Here is a 17,005-nt window from a genome sequence, read left to right as displayed (position 1 = left end):
ACGCAAATCGCGATCTGCTCCGCTTGCGAGTTGGAGCACCATCCCCATGGTGATTTTGGAGCTCGGCGCCCCATGGTGATTTTGGAGCTCGGCGCCCATTGCAAGTGGAAGCTCTCATCTTCGTCAAACGCGGGTACGTGCAAAAACTCGTTCCGTGGGAGCCTCGATGGCGGATCGAGCGACATCGACGATGGAGACGGCCACTATCTCTAAGCCTCTCTCCTCCTCGTCGCAGGTATCCTCGCTGCGTCTGTGCTGTTGTTTGCATTTTCATTGTCGATTCTACCGTAGCTTGTTGATTCGAAAAATTATTGAGAGGAGGTTTTGTGCAAAAACATCCGAACCCAGAATTAGTGTATAAAAGTGTGTCTTTGCTTTGCTCTCTCACCTTTTCCATTCGATTTTTCTTCTTCCCTTCGTTACTTTTTTTTGCGCTTCTTTTGTTGCTCAAGATATGCTCTCTGTGGGGTCATCATGCATTGCAGTGGAGAGACTGAGAAAAGAGTATAGATGAATTGTTTCGATCCTTCAATTGTTAACGATTCCCGTTGATCGACTGGTTTGATTGGAAAGTTGCGATGTAATTGAAAAAAAAAAAAGAAGCGAAATTTGTTACATTTGCGTGGCTTTTTTTCCCTAATTCAACATGTGAAGTTACTATGAAATTTGTTCGAGGTAGATGTGATATTATTGTAGATTGCTGCCCTCTCATGTTTTATGGTAGCGCACATGTTTTACTGCAGATTTCCCCAATAGCATATATGATTCTGCCAATTGAACATGTCAAGTTAGCTTAATCTTTTGCTTAAACTAATAATGATCGGTATTGTGATATCTAGTGACCCAATTCAGCATGTCAAGTTAGCTTGATTTCAGTTGCTTGTCTTTGGAATGAATTTATTAGGTATTGGAGGGCTGACACTCATCCGTCAACATGGTTCCATAGAAAACATAATAGAAAGCATTGGAATTTTAGTGTGGCTCTTAGGTTTGCTGGTGTGTTTATCCTACCCATGTCCTTTTACAGCTGAAATCATTAGTAGCTTTTCGTTAAAATTTGATGATTGAAAGTACTATTTGTTTTTGTTTCCTTGTAGGTCCAATGGCCGAGGACAAAGTTTATGTCACTGTTTTTCTTGGAGGTAAATTTCAAGTTGGACCGCCCTTGGAATATGTAGGTGGAAGGGTTGATGTTGTTGAAATAGACTTATGTAAGGGCTCATTGTCTAACATAATTGAAGCTGTTGAGGCTTTGAGTGGTCGTAAAATAGAGAAACTCTTTTATAGAGTTCCTGGAAGTAGTATTCTTCAAGATGGGGGTAACTCTTAGATATTTATGGGATAACTCTAGTGTGATAGATTTATTATATCATCATCTTCATTCTGAAAATATTGAATTGTATGTTGAGCATATCGATGATGATGAGACGATTGCTAAGATAAGGCAAGCTGAGATGGAAACTGGAGGTATGTTTGATGTGAATAAGGAAAGTATTGATAATGTGGCTGGTAATGTTTTCGAAAATGTGATTGGGAATGTCGACGATGATAGGAATTGGCTTGAGGTTGGTAATAAGGATCTGGATGAGAGTGATGGTGATGATCCATGTAATTTGGTGGATGTAGAACAGTTAAGTGACAATGATGATTTTGAACTAGTTGATGCAAGGAGAAATTTAAAGGAATTTTCAGCGACACATAGGCTCAAAACTGGAACTAACATTGCAGCAACTTCCCAATTAGATGTTGGCTCTCCAATAGAGTTAGCAGCTGATCCTTTGATAGTTGATGCTTCTGGATACGAAACGGAGTACTATCATTCAGACGATGAAGAAAGTCTTCATTCAGGTTTAAATAATGAGGGTGAGGAGGAAGAAGATCATGGTGTTTCAAGGATGAGGAGTAGGTTTCCATCATATGATCGAAATGGTAAGAATCCAGTATTTGTTGTTGGCATGACATTTGGGGATGCAATTGAGTTCAAAGATGCAATTTTAAGGTACTCTGTGACTGAGCAAAGAGCAATTAAATACACAAAAAACACTACTAAATTTGTAAGAGCCAGGTGTGCCCAGACCAATTGTAACTGGATGATATATGGTGCTCTTGACAGAAACACTGGATCATTCCATTTGAAAAAGTACATGGATGAGCATATATGTAGTATCACTTTCGAGAATAAGAGAGTGTCAAGTACTTATTTAGCTAAACACTTCATGATTCTCATTTCTGCAATGCCTAAAATCAAAGCACCTCAGTTGAAGAAACTAGTTAGAGAACAGTTGGGAGTGAATGTCACTTTGGGTCAATGCAGGAGAACAAAGCTAAAAGTGTTCAAGGAATTACAAGGCAATTATAAGAAGGAGTATGCACAGATGTACGACTACTTAGGAGAGCTCTACACTGCAAGCCCCGAGAGCACATTTAAAATGAAAGTTGAAAGGCCACTGCCAAATTCTCTACCATTATTTGACAGGGCTTACATTTGCTTTGATGCCTGCCGGAAAGGATTTTTGGCAGGATGTCGGAAAATCATTGGACTAGATGGGTGTTTCCTTAGAGGCTTGATCAAAGGTGAGTTGTTGTGTGCCGTAGGCAGGGATGCTAACAACCAAATGTATCCAGTGGCATGGGCAGTTGTAAGAATTGAGAATAAGGACACATAGACCTGGTTAATTGACTTGTTGAAGGAAGACCTCGACATGGGTAATGGCAATGGTTGGGCTTTAATCAGCGACCAACAAAAGGTATGCAATACTATTATCACTCATCTTGAATTTGTTTGTGACAATGTATGTTTTGCGACAATACTATTATTAGTATTAATGTTTTGCTTTTTTTTTTTTTGTATTTGTCAGGGTCTCATCCCTTCAGTAGTTGAACTTTTGCCAAATGCAGAACATATATTCTAATTGGGGTCAAAAATACAAAGGAAAGCAATTGATGAGACAATTTTGGAAATGTGCTAAAAGTACTAATATGGCAGATTTTGAGGTGCATAGACGAGGGTTGAAGGAAATGACTCCACAAGGTCATGATGATCTATTCCATACTGAGCCAAAACACTGGTGTAAAGCCTTCTTTGACACCAACATAAAATGTGATGTTGTTGATAATAATCTTAGTGAAGCTTTCAATGGTAGGTGTGTGGAAGCTAGGTGCAAGGCCATCGTGAGTATGCTGGAGGATATTAGAATCATGGTTATGAGTAGAATGCACGGTCAGAGGGATGCATGTGCTAAGTGGACAAGAAATTATGGTCCAAGGATTGTGCATAAGTTACATCAGAATACAACTGCTAGTAGATATTGCCACTTGATATGGAATGGAGATCAAGGATACGAGATTATGGAAGGTGGTGACAAATATGTTGTGGACTTGAATTTGAAAACTTGTTCTTGTAGAGCTTGGGAAGTTAGTGGAATTCCGTGTTGCCATGCCATCTGTGCAATACACCACAAGCAAAATGATCCGGGTGACTACCTAGCTGAGTGCTTCTACATTGAAAAATACCTAAGTGCTTATCAATTCATGATGCCTACTGTGAGAGGACAAAAATTTTGGGACAAAACCAACAAAGAAGCTCCTCAGCCCCTACCAATTAAAAAGATGCCCGGTAGGCCAAAAAGAAACAGAAGAAAGCAACCAATTGAGCTTGTAAAAGACAACAGAATGACTAAAGAGGGTAAGCGAATGACTTGTTCTACCTGTAATGTGGTTGGACATAACTGCAGGGGATGTCCTCTAAAAAAGGTATTTCTTCGATTAATTGGTCATGTTGATTTTCAGTTTGTTGTCTTGTCATTAATGCTTACTATGTGCTTTTTAGGCCAATGTATGTACATCTAATGCTTATGCTAATACACCTGGAGCTGAACCTTATGTTCAATCTCAAGCCAATTCCATTGGATCAAGACCCAAAAAAAGACAAGTAAGTTGAGGTAAAATCATGTATTGTACGTTTAAAAAGTGAAGGTTTCAATTTAATGATGATGAATATGTATTCAGGCTAAAGCTATAGCAACAACAAGTACAACTGCTGAAGGAGGATCTAAAGGCCAAGCCACTGCTTCTGTAGATTACAGTTCACCTATACAAGATAATAGTAGGCAAGCTAATGCTTCTGCAGAAGCCAGTACACTTGTACAAGATAATAGTGGGCAAGCCAATGCTTCTGCAGAAGCCAGTACACGTGTACAAGATAATCGTGGGCAAGCCAATGCTTCTACAGAAACCAGTACACCTGTACAAAATAAAGATAATAGTGGGTAAGCCAATGCTTCTACAGAAGCTAGTACACTTGTACAAGATAATAGTGGGCATACTGATGCTTTTGCTCAGTCTAGTGTAGATATAAGAGGATGCAGGGCTAGTGCTAATGTAAGTGGATGTAGTGGACAGGCCAATGCTTCTGCTGAAGCCAGTGTTGATCAATGACATGGATATTTTTGTGCTCAAGCCAATGCAATAGCTCATGATAGACCTCAAAAAATCCCAGTGAGTAATACCTCACTTGTGTTGATCAACAACATACCACTGTAATTCATGTGTTGTAACTACATTCTCATGTCTGTTGTTTTTGTTTTTTCAGTTTAAACGTCCAGCAATTGAAATGAAAATGATGCAAGGACAACCGCAACTGAAGAAGAAGAAAATGGTAGGGTTGGGTGTTCACACAAATCCTAGGACAAACCTTCAAATTCCCAATGTGAGTAATGTTTTCACATTATATAATAGCAACTGATTGTCTCCTTGAGCTAAAACCATGTCCATTCTTATGTAGCCTCGCACAACTGGTGCAACATTATTGAAACTACCCGACAAAGGAGTAGTTTCAGGAGTTTCAATGGAAAAGGAACATCCCCAAGCCAGTGTACAGCCTCATTCATTGGGAAGTTCTCCTCAAAAGCATGTTATGGTGAAGCCAAAGCCACCATCACAATCCCAAGTGAGTTCCCAGCCTCAGTCATTAAGAATTCCTCGAAAGCATGTTGCTGTAAAGCCAATGACACCAGCACAACCCCAGGTGAGTTCCCAGCCTCAATCATCAAGAATTCCTCGAAAGCATGTTGCTATAAAGCCAATGGCACCATCACAACCCCAGGTTAGTTCCCAGCCTCAATCATCAAGAATTCCTCGCAAGCATGTTGCTGTAAAGCCAAAACCACGATCACAACCGCAAGGGAATTCTCAGCCTTCATCTCATGCTACAACAGCTCCTCCAAAGCCTATTGTTTGGAAGAGAGTCACAGGAGGTAGACCATATACAAGGAAAATCTCAAGACTTATGAATCAAGTGCACGCCGAACCTGCTGGACCACCAGAGACAATAGACTTGGATTGATGTATTTGCTGAACATGGTTGTTTTAATGTCATATATGAGCTAGTTTTTTTGTATGAGACAAATATGTTTGTTTAGTGGCTAAAGTTAATGTTGTATCCCAAATTGGAACTAAGCATATTGAATTTCAAGGAATTATTTTGACAAATGTCTTCATCTTGATAGGTTTTTGAAATTCTTGCGTAAAACGTATATGACATTGCAATGATGGAACATTTGAACATCTTAATTCAGATTTACATTCACTAAACGAAAGTTTTAAGTTCCAGTTCTGGTGCTGGGTGGGATATCAACTAAGTATCAATATCAACTAAGTATCAATATCATTACAAAACAACCATGTGAAAGAAAACGTTGAGCTCGCTGACCAAGTTATAACAGAAGCACTCCATCTAAGGCCTCTCTTGTATAAAACAATTCGACGTATAGGAAACATATAGCCACCACAAGAAATTAAAACGCACGAGCGAATTAAGCTTCTTTACATTTCCACGCAACGTGAGTTTCCCAATTTTACAGGAAAAAAGAGGATCGCGATAAAGTAATTGAATACAAACTTAGAAACAACATACTATGGAAGACTTAGAAACTTCCCACTAACTTTCACGTTACATATAACCAATATAATGATACAACACATGCATAAAACAAATAACAATTGATATAGCATCTTTTCTTGCTTTACTCGTGCGAGCTCCTCTTTTAAACGTCTATGTTTTGCCCTTTGCGTCTTCATTTCAGCTATCAGTGAGCTCACATCAACCTCGTCGCACCTCGATTGGCTTGATTCGCATAGTGCTTGATTTCTTTCAAGGAGGTCGACTATCATGTCCCTCGCTCGATCCGGTATCTTCGGGTCAACCCACATGAAGAAATCGCAGCAACCAGGACTATCAAACTTAGCACATCCATAAAACCTTCTTCCTGCGTTTTTCCTTGTCTTTGCAGTAAGAAGTGGTGATTGAAGACCACAATAGCAGGTTGGCTCCGACTCGACCTCATTAAGAGTTACACCACTTGATTTAGATTTTGATGCCCTCATTCTTCTTGTCGCCATATTAACAAAGCATAATAAAGCTCAAACCAGCAAAACCTACATCGCAAGAGAATAAAAGCAAGTATAACAAAATCTGCTGCAGCACAACCCATTTAGGAAGCACAACCCATATTAACAACATTCAACTTATTACCAATTTAGAATCTGCTGCAGCAAAAAACAATTTAGGAAGCCAATCCAGCACATCCCATTTACACTACCATAAAAATGTATAACGAAATCTGCAATAATATCACATTTATCTCGAATGCATTCACAATAATCACATCTAGAGAATGCAACTGAAATCAAGCTAACTTGACATGCTGAATTGGGTCACCAGATATCACAATACCGATCATTATTAGTTTAAGCAAAAGATTAAGCTAACTTGACATGTTCAATTGGCAGAATCATATACGCTATTGGGGAAATCTGCAGTAAAACATGTGCGCTACCATAAAACATGAGAGGGCAGCAATCTACAATAATATCACATCTACCTCGAACAAATTTCACAGTAACTTCACATGTTGAATTAGGGAAAAAAAGCCACGCAAATGTAACAAATTTCGCTTCTTTTTTTTTTTTCAATTACATCGCAACTTTCCAATCAAACCAGTCGATCAACGGGAATCGTTAACAATTGAAGGATCGAAACAATTCATCTATACTCTTTTCTCAGTCTCTCCACTGCAATGCATGATGACCCCACAGAGAGCATATCTTGAGCAACAAAAGAAGCGCAAAAAAAAGTAACGAAGGGAAGAAGAAAAATTGAATGGAAAAGGTGAGAGAGCAAAGCAAAGACACACTTTTATACACTAATTCTGGGTTCGGATGTTTTTGCACAAAACCTCCTCTCAATAATTTTCCGAATCAACAAGCTACGGTAGAATCGACAATGAAAATGCAAACAGCAGCACAGACGCAGCGAGGATACCTGCGACGAGGAGGAGAGAGGCTTAGAGATAGTGGCCGTCTCCATCGTCGACGCCGCTTGATCCGCCGTCGAGGCTCCCACGGAACGAGTTTTTGCACGTACCCGCGTTTGACGAAGATGAGAGCTTCCACTTGCAATGGGCGCCGAGCTCCAAAATCACCATGGGGATGGTGCTCCAACTCGCAAGCGGAGCAGATCGCGATTTGCGTCCACCATGAAAGACTTAGGGTTTCAAAGAAGTCGATTTGGGAAGAAGGAGAACGCAACTACAAACGTGAGGAAGTAGAGGAGACATCGTCGTTTTTGGATATGTAAATCATCCAAAACGACGTCGTTTTGTTGACGTGGAGGAATTTCCTTGACCTAGTTGCCACGTAGGAGAGAGAAATGATTAAAATAAGCCACGTCAGCGCCACGTCAGCATTTTCCGTTAGTAAATTTGACGGTGTTAACTTTAGGACTCGACTGAACCAATTTGACAAGTTTTAGGACTTGTTTGCATTTTTTGCAAGTTTTAGGACTCAATTGAACTTTTGTGACAAGTTTTAGGACTTCTGGTGAACATATCCCATTTTGAATTAATGAAGTTCTTCATGCATTGCTTCTATCCAGCTTTCGTTTATAAGTGCTTCATCAATTCCTTTTGGTTTTATCTTTGATATCAATGTCAAGGTTCTAATGTTTTCCTTGTATTTAGATCTAGTTTTAATGCCATCTTCTATTTCTCCAATGATGAGATCTTTTGGATGACTAGATTTATGTTTCTAGTTTCTGTTGAATCTTTCCTTCTGAGCACCATCAGATTCCAAAGATTCTGTTTGTATGATTGATGAATCTTCTGTTTTTTTCTTCAACAGGTTCAATGATCTTTAGAGATTCTTGTTGAGCTTCAAACATCTCTTGAACATTGTGAGATGGTTCAAATTCATCTTTTTGAGTCCGAACGTTTTCATCAAATCTCACGTTCATTGTTTCCTCCACAGTATGAGAGTTTTTGTTGAAAACTCTATATGCCTTGCTTGTTGTGGGGTATCCAAAGAAAAATCATTCATCTGCTTTCTCATCAAACTTTTCAGAGTGATCATTTGGATTTTTGAGTATAAAGCATTTATAACCAAACACGCGCAAGTATGAAATGTTGGGTTTTCTACCTTTATAAAGTTCATAGGGGGTTTTGTCAAGAATAGGTCGTAGAAAGACTCTGTTGATAATATAACAAGCTGTAGAGACTACTTCTACCCAAAAATGATAAGGAATCTTGCTTTCAATAAAAAGAGTTTTTGCCATTTCTTGCAAAGAACGATTTTTCCTTTTCATAACACCATTCTGTTCTAGTGTATAAGGAGTAGAAAAATTGTGTTGAAAGCCATTTTCCTCACAAAAATCTGAAAAACTTTGATTTTCAAATTCTCCCCCATGATCAGTTTTGATAATGGAAATAGTATAACCCTTTTTATTTTGAACTCTTTTTGCAAATTTTGAAAAATATGAAAGGGCTTCATTTTTGTGAGTAAGAAAGAATACCCAAGTGAATCTAGTAAAATCATTAACAATAACTAAACAATACTTATTACCATCAATACTTTGAGTTCTGGTTGGTCCAAATAGATCCATATGTAGAAGCTGCAAAGCACGATTAGTAGAAACATGATGTATTGACTTAAAAGAGCTTTCGACCTGTTTCCCTAAGGTGCAAGCTGTGCACAATTATGTTTTCTTGTATTTCAAACTTGGCAGACCTCGATCAAGTTTTTTGTTTAAGATCTCTGAAATTTGTTTCATGCCGATGTGCCCCAACCTTCTATGCCATAGGTCTTCATCTTCCTTGATAGAAATTAAGCATTGAGTAGAATAAGAATTTACGTCCAGAAGATAGATATTACCATGTCTTCGTTCTGTGAAGGTTTGAGAAAGGTCGTTGCTAGAGCCAGAACATATGTTTTCTTGGAAGCTTATTTTAAAGCCTATGTCACATAGTTGACTTATGCTGATCAGATTGTAATTGAGACCTTTTACCAATGAAACATCATTGATAGTAAGTCTTCCAATCTCAACGGTTCCTTTTTCAATAATTTTTCCTTTATTATTTCCTCCAAAGGAAACACTTCCACTATTTAGACTTTGAAATTTGATAAACATACTTGGATCTCCTGTCATATGTCTTGAACAGCCACTGTCCAAGTACCATTTTCTTTTTCTCTTGCTGGTAACCTGTAAAAATCATATACACTTAAGCTTTCTTTGGTTCCCAGATTTGTTTGGATCATTGAGAGTTAGTAGTATAGGCTATTTTTACAAAGTTTCTCCGAATCGGTCTCCAGACCTTAGGACAATTATTCTCAAAGTGCTGTGGATCTCCACATTTTGCGCACTTGAGTGCACTTCGATCAACAGGTTTTACAAAATTCCTTTGAAAGTGATTTTTGTAAACTTTTCTAGGAGGTCTTTGCCTTAATCTCTCCTTAACTTTTGAAAAATCAATCAAATGATCACTTTCCTTAACAAAACCAAGTTCTGAATTGTTGTAATAAGGAATTTGAATGGAAAGTATATATTCCAACGTTTTTGAACCATTTAAAAATTTGGAAGTAATATCAGAAAACTTCCTTTTCAAAACAGAATTTTCTTCGGCAAGTAAATCTCAATTTTCCTTGATTTGATGAAGTTCCTTTTGCAGAAAATCGATTTTGTCCTTTTGAAAAATATCCTATTGTCTCAGCACTGAATTCTCCTTTTTTAGTTCGGAGATTCTCTTAAGAGTAGCCTTAAATTTGGAGCATAATTCATCAATATAATTTAACACTTCAATTGGAATTTCAGGATACTTTACCTCGATTTCAATTTCAGTGTCAGAATCTGAGTCTAAACTTGAATCTGAGTCTGAATATGACTTGGCCATTAAACAGAAGTTTGCAATGTTTTCATCACTGTCTTCACATTCTGTATCACTCCAAGTTTCTGCTTTCAAGGCTTTTTTTGCTTTTTCATATTTGCTCTTCTTTTTCTTTAAGAGTAGACAGTTTGGTTTGATATGTCTACGCTTCTTGCAATGGAAGCAAATTACTTTCTTTGATTTTTCTGTCTCATCAGGGATCTTCCTTTTCTCAAATGGCTTCTTCCCTTTGAAGTTTCTTCCTTTCTTTTTCATTCTTTTGTACTTTTTTTTAATGAAAAGAGCCAGTTTTTCATCATCAACATCCTCTTCTTCTGAATCTGCATCATCGGAATCAACTTTAGATTTTAAGGCAATTAACTTCTTACCTCTGGATTTATTCTCCCCATTCAGTTATTCAGCTTCATATGATTGAAGAGTTCCAATAAGTTCATTCACTAAAAGAGATGTCACGCCCCGAACCCTACGGCGCGCGAGCATCCCAACCAAGGTCGATTCAGTGCGACGTCCCAGAACGCATCGCCGACCCAACGCCCAACACAGAGAACAATGCACAAGCGGAAGCAAACAAACACCCGTACAAATTATAAACCACATGACCAGGGATAGCAGCAATACCATGAATACAACTTGCACTAACATCGGGAAACATATACAATATTCATTTACACCCAAAATATACACCGCCAATCAAAAACGGGTCAGTGGCCACTACTAGCAAAAAGGGGTAAGTGGCCCGGGCGATCGGGGGTACTAAAACTAGGTGGGGCTCCCGTCAAAAAGGTACTGGCCCGACCTATCTAAGACTAAGGCTAAACCCTACGGAACCCAGTCCGGGTCGGATCTCGAGGACTCAGAGGAACTATCAGACAGCTCGACCTCGGAGTCTAGGGAATCCAGCTCGGACTCGGCCTCTGCCGGCTCCTCCTCAGAATCCATCTCCTCAGACTCGCCCTCCAGCTCGGGGTCCTGATCTATAGGCTCTGGCTCCTCATCCGACTCCATCGGCTCCGGGTCAGAGTCCCAATCCACCGGCTTCTCGTCCATCAGGTCAAACTCGTCAACCTCCCAGATAACAGGCTGGCGGCCAGAACTAGGACTCCCCTCGGACGTGTACTCGGGGCTCGCCAGGTCTCCATCCTGACACTGGGGGTCTACCTCACCTAGCCCGTTGAACGGGACGTTAAAAGTCCTGAGGGGCCCGAACGTCCTAGAGTAGTCTCTGAAACACCAGGCTATATACTCGTGGGCTTGAAAATGCTGCGTGCCCACGTCGACCCATACTGCGGTAAAGTGCCTAATATATGTATCCTCGTTCCCTACGGGGTACTCGGTCACGTCCCGATCTATCCGAGACGGAATCCCAAAACGTATAGGTACCTCAGACATCTTTAGGGCCGGGGGTCTGAAAAGTTGGGTTTTAACAACAATGAGAACGAATCTCAGCGAGTAAAACCCCATAAACCTAAACTAGGCTAACATGCACCTCCTGACAGGCAAATATACAGATACAACCAGTAATAATCGACAATCAATTGACCTAGGCCCTCGGGCCCAGATCGAGAATACAACGACCCTCAGGTTAAACAGTTCATAGTAATACTCATGGCACATACGCGAACACACTTAGTCACCCGTACGCCATGCACATGCTCATGCTCATTAATGCCTGCATTGCATGCTTGCCAATGTACTCTTGCACACATATGCCATCAATATGTTCATGCTCATGATCTGGCTCAAATATGCACACTGGCACATGGCTCAACTTCTCATTTAAAGCTCGACCCGCGTAAAACGCATCAGGTCTGACCCGCGTAAAACGCATCAGGTCTATTCATATCCAACACTTCCTGGCCCGCATAAAACGCATCAGGCCCAGTGTCTCTAGCCCGCGTAAAACGCATCAGGCGCAACACCGATCTCCATATACGAATCGAAACCCGCGTAAGACGCATCAGGTTGGCCTTCTTCCGGCAATCCGGGCATCGTCCCACGTAAAACGCATCAGGACGGTTTCAATACCCCGCGTAACACGCATCAGGGCTTTATGTGATCACACGTGCACACAGCCAATTTTATCTGAACCCCGCGTAAAATGCATCAGGGCGATTAATTGATCACATGCTCATGCCAGGCATGCATACTCGCACAATTCTCATATTATGCCAATGCTCAGCTTACGAAATGCGTGGCCATGCACAATGAGCACTCGATTTCACATAGGCACATAATCAAATCACGCCAAGTCATGCTCAACAAATGTCACGACGTGCCCTAGCAACGATTCGACATGTTCAATTTCGTCATCATGTGCCCAATTAACATACTAGCATGCCCAATCAAGCAATCCAATTCAATCTTGCACGGCACATAAATTTCATGCGATTAGAACAATCCAAATACGCATACACACGGACCGCCATGCCTTCTCATTCTCGGCCACACTAGGCATGCATCACGGCATCACAAAATTGATCACAATTAAGCACAAATCAGCCACCACATGGACAATCCAAGACATGCTCGGGATTCCACAATTTAAACCCTAAATTAACCGAACTTGGGTCAATTGAATCCAATAATTCCAGCCATTAAACAGCCCACTCTAGGGCACTAATCCACATTGGAATCAGCATAATAGACTCCCAAATCATCACATAATCCACCACTAACCAACAGCCCATTAATCAACTCTAAACCACCTTAATTAACCCCTAAATTACCCTAATCCTATCTAGAAATGCTAATTAGCCTAATTAGGGTTTAGGGTTAATACTCACCTAGGCTCCTAAGCTCCCAACAAGGCTGAACAGGTGGGGGAGACGGGCGGCTGATCACCGGCTCACGGCGGCAGAGGGTGGCTCCCGCGGCGGCGTGCGGCGGCGACGGCTTGGTGGTGACCCGGCCTAGCAAGGCGGCGAAGGGGGAAATGGTGCTGGTCGGTGGCGGACGGGAAAGAGAGAGGGAGAAATGAGGGTGGCTCGGTGAGGTGACGGTCGACGGAGCTCGGCGCTTGGCGGCGGCAGACGGTGGCGCGCCGGCGGCTTGGCTGCTCACGGCCAAATGAAAACAGAAATGGGGGAGGGGTGAGCTGCCGAGGGAGAGAGAGATGGCGAGACGGTGGTGATGGCTAGGCAAGGCGGGGTGGACGGGTGGTGCTCCGGCTTCGGCGGGCGGCGGCGCTCCTCCGGCGGTGGTGGCACGCGCGGCCGAGAGAGGGGGAGAGAGGGAGTCGGTGAGAGGGAGAGCTGGCCGGCTTGGAGGGGAAGAAATGAGGGAGAGAGAGAGAATGAGATAGTGTATAGGCTAGAGGAAGATAGTGGGGTAGTTGACCAACTTATCAACAATGACCATCTTGCCCTCATCATCAATGGCTAGGATCAAGCCTATCTAAAATATCTAGGGGCAAATTAGTCCACTAATTCTAACAATAAAAATAAGGCTGAGCAAGACCATAATATCCTCTAATTAATCTCTAAATTCGGAATCCAAGCTTAGGGGTCCAGGGGCAATTTGGTAATTTTCCGGTCCCGGGTCAAATTTCCAATTTTTGACTCTACCGATCCCAAATGTAATTGGCCACACTTATACGACGTTGTCCTTGCAAAATAGTCACGTACGTCCACGAAATTCGACACCGAAGTCCGGACTCAATTCCACGATTGATTTCGCTCAATTGCGATTTTAGCGTCTCTCACTAACGGGCGGCTGTTTAGGGGTTACTCGTATCGACCTAGGGTTACTCGAGTCGTGACGATCTCGATCTCTCAGAGAACACGAGGATTTATCACTAGTTCCGGGGGTCGCGATCGTTCGGAATGAGTTCGGGATTGTTGGCCACGCGTACTCTCGGTCGTGCGGAATCACCCGCGATCCGATCGTATGTCGTTGGCCAAACCAAATCCGTCACTCTCCTTGGACCGGCTCACATTGGCACAAAATATTCTCTCGCCGTTTCTCGGAATCGGACTCAATTCACGGTTGAGTTCTTGGGTCCACGTACCGTTTTCCTAATTAGCCATTCCCTATTGGTCAGTATCCCGAAAATGATCAGTTCCGGGCGAGACTTACTAAAACGAAATGAGAAATACATATCCATTTTATTGATCACGAAAGTGGGTCGAATTCAGGACGTTACAAGAGACATGATCCTTTAAGTCTCTTTAAGTGAGGTTTTTATGTTGTCCCACTCCTTTGATAATCCCCTCAGAAGCTTGTTCACTTTCATTGCATCTGAGACTGGTTGTCCTTGATATGCAAGACCATTTACTATATCAGCAAATCTGTCATACATATCTGCAATTGATTCTCCTATTTTCATTCTGAAGGATTCATATTGCTCAAGCAATAGGTTGATCTGAGTTTCCTTGGCACGATCTGTTCCTTCATATGTTGTGTAGAAAGTGTCCCAGATATCCTTTGCTGATTCACAATAAGCAATTTTCTTATATTCAATAGGCGCTAAAGCACAATAAAAAGAATAAATTGCTTTTGAATCTAAAGCTTCTCTTTTTGTTATCTTAGTTTGAGATAATGGAGGATCTGCTAGTTTGCTTTCATCTATCTTCTCTTTTCGGGCAGATGCAAATGTAGAAGGTTTTGGATTGATGCCTCTGATGATAACATCCCATTGCATGTGATCAATTGATTTGATGAATGCCTTCATCTTGTTTTTCCAAACGCTGTATTCCTTGCCATCAAAATATGGTGGTCTGGTGTTGCTCTGTCCTTCAATGAGATATGGAGCACTCATGTTAACCATAAAGATCGTTAGCTCAGAAGTAAAACACTTCAATAAATGAGCAACCCACTATGATACTAATTGACGTAGCTAGTAAGGATCACCTAGAGGGGGGATGAATAGGTGATCTAAATGATTTTTGTTCAATTTAAGTTCGTAAACAATTGATCACCAGTAAAGTCTGAACAATATTCAGATTATGAGCAGTTTATATAGATAATGTGCTAGTGTGCAGTATGTAAAATAAAAGTTTAGGGATAGAAAGGCTGCACACAAGAAGTTATAGTAGTTCGGCTTAGATTAAGCCTACGTCCACTCTCCCACGCTGACAGCCTACTGCTGGATTCCACTATATGATCAAAAAGAATTACAAGTTCTAAGTGATAACACTCTGTGAATGATAGAACTTTCTATCTCACACAATCACTCTTATAAAATATCCCTCAAGATCTCAGTGTTTTACTCAAGAAAGACAAGTAATATAATCGGAGTATGCTCAGACTTTGGACTTGTTAATTTTTGAATTTCGTTCAGTGCCTTCAGCTCATCGTTAATCTCCTTTTATACTCCTCTACATCCAAACTAGCCGTTGGACAGTTTTCAGAGGATCATCTTCCAATCTTCACCTTGGACAGATTTGTATAAAATTGATTGAGTAGCCGTTGGTTGATAAAATCTACATCCCACTGAATATGGTCGCCCATACAACTAGAATCTTGGTTTCCATAAGTAGAACTTTATCCGTTGTGAAATATATACTTGTTATAATGTTTGATTGTCAATCAATTACAGCCCGAGATTGAGTCAATCAAAACTTTCCTTCTATGAAATCCACGCTAGATCACTAGCCGTTATGTTTCGTTCTGAATAATTTCTGAGTCTGAATAGCTTTTGGTTCTTGTTTTTCATTCAGAACTTAAGTCAGTGTGGGTCTTTAGTAAGGTCTGAACCTTTCATAAGTAAGGTTCGAAGTTCTTTGTCTACTTAAAATAGAGTCTGTGTGACTTTTATGGTAGAGTCTAAAATTCTCATTCTGAATCCCGTAAAGTCCAAAGTCTTCCTTCCGAACCTCGTAGAGTCCGAGGTCTTCTAGAAAGTTTAGTTCACTCAAAGTATTAAAGTTGTCACTTCCAGAATACATTTACCTGGATCAAAATACTTCAGAGTACATGTCAGATTTACAGGATTGACATGGATTGTTTTGTCAACATCAAAATCTATTAGAATGTTTTCTCAACATGTTCAAATTGACTCATATCTCATTAGCTTAATTTTTCGAGTGAAGATGGATCCCATTGGATATATTGATAAGTTCGGACTTGGATTCTATATTGACGGTCTCTCTAAAAAAAGATAAGTTATCATTATTTTTATTTAAGATGTTCTAGTTTATGATTTTGTCCTCGGGTTGACATTTTCTAACAATATGTTGCGTGGTTTTTGAGAAAAAGAAAAGAAAGGAAAGGAAAGGAAAGGAAAAGAAAGAAAGAGACCTGTTAAGAGTAGGAGGCTCTCTTCCCTTTATGATAGCAACCACTCCTGTAGCGGTCTCTGTCACCTTTGCGAAAGGAAGGCAACCACCTCGTCGTGTTTGCTATGTCCACATCTAGATCGAGTGCAAAATCCTCAGAGAGAGAGAGAGAGAGAGAGAGAGAGAGAGAGAGAGAGAGAGAGAGAGAGAGAGAGAGAGAGAGAGAGAGAGAGAGAGAGAGAGAGAGAGAGAGAGAGAGAGAGTGTGTGTGTGTGTGTGTGTGTGTGTGTGTGTGTGTGTGTGTGGAGGACGTGGACGGCCACCCTTGTGTGGCTGTCGTCTTGCCCCTCGAAGAGAGAGAGAGAGGACATGATGAGAGAGATCATGCGAGGAGAGAGAAATGGATTGCACATAGAAAAAAAGAGAGTTGTGAGGAGAGAGACAGGGGTTGGCCAAGGTGTTAAGAAACTATTTTAACTTGTTCTATAGAAGTTTATGTTATGATGCACATGTGAGTGTGAGTATTAAAGAAATCTCATATCAGAGAATTAATGTAGTGTAGAACAGTGAATATAT

General features: G+C 40.8%; 1 protein-coding gene and 1 long non-coding RNA gene across 2 annotated transcripts; both read right to left on the bottom strand.

The window, feature by feature from the left end:
- Window positions 1–3,236: 3,236 nt before the first annotated feature.
- Window positions 3,237–3,748, bottom strand: LOC130140374 (uncharacterized). The gene is made up of 2 exons (XR_008818394.1): window positions 3,708–3,748; window positions 3,237–3,443 (listed from the first exon to the last, which is right to left on the bottom strand). It is a non-coding gene; the product is annotated as an uncharacterized LOC130140374 (long non-coding RNA).
- Window positions 3,749–5,913: 2,165 nt separating this feature from the next.
- On the bottom strand, window positions 5,914–7,616 carry LOC115693263 (uncharacterized). Its single transcript, XM_030620248.2, has 2 exons — window positions 7,322–7,616; window positions 5,914–6,435 (listed from the first exon to the last, which is right to left on the bottom strand). Exon 2 carries the CDS (start codon window positions 6,397–6,399, stop codon window positions 5,914–5,916), a length of 486 nt encoding a protein of 161 aa, XP_030476108.1. The 5' UTR covers window positions 6,400–6,435; window positions 7,322–7,616.
- Between the last annotated feature and the right edge of the window lie 9,389 nt (window positions 7,617–17,005).

This window comes from Syzygium oleosum, unplaced genomic scaffold (assembly GCF_021117445.2).
Source record: "Syzygium oleosum isolate NSW1041296 unplaced genomic scaffold, Sole_v2.1 Sole_v2.18, whole genome shotgun sequence".
NCBI lineage: Eukaryota > Viridiplantae > Streptophyta > Magnoliopsida > Myrtales > Myrtaceae > Syzygium > Syzygium oleosum.
Note: the sequence above shows the minus strand (reverse complement) of the source record. Positions and strands in the feature narration are given on the sequence as shown.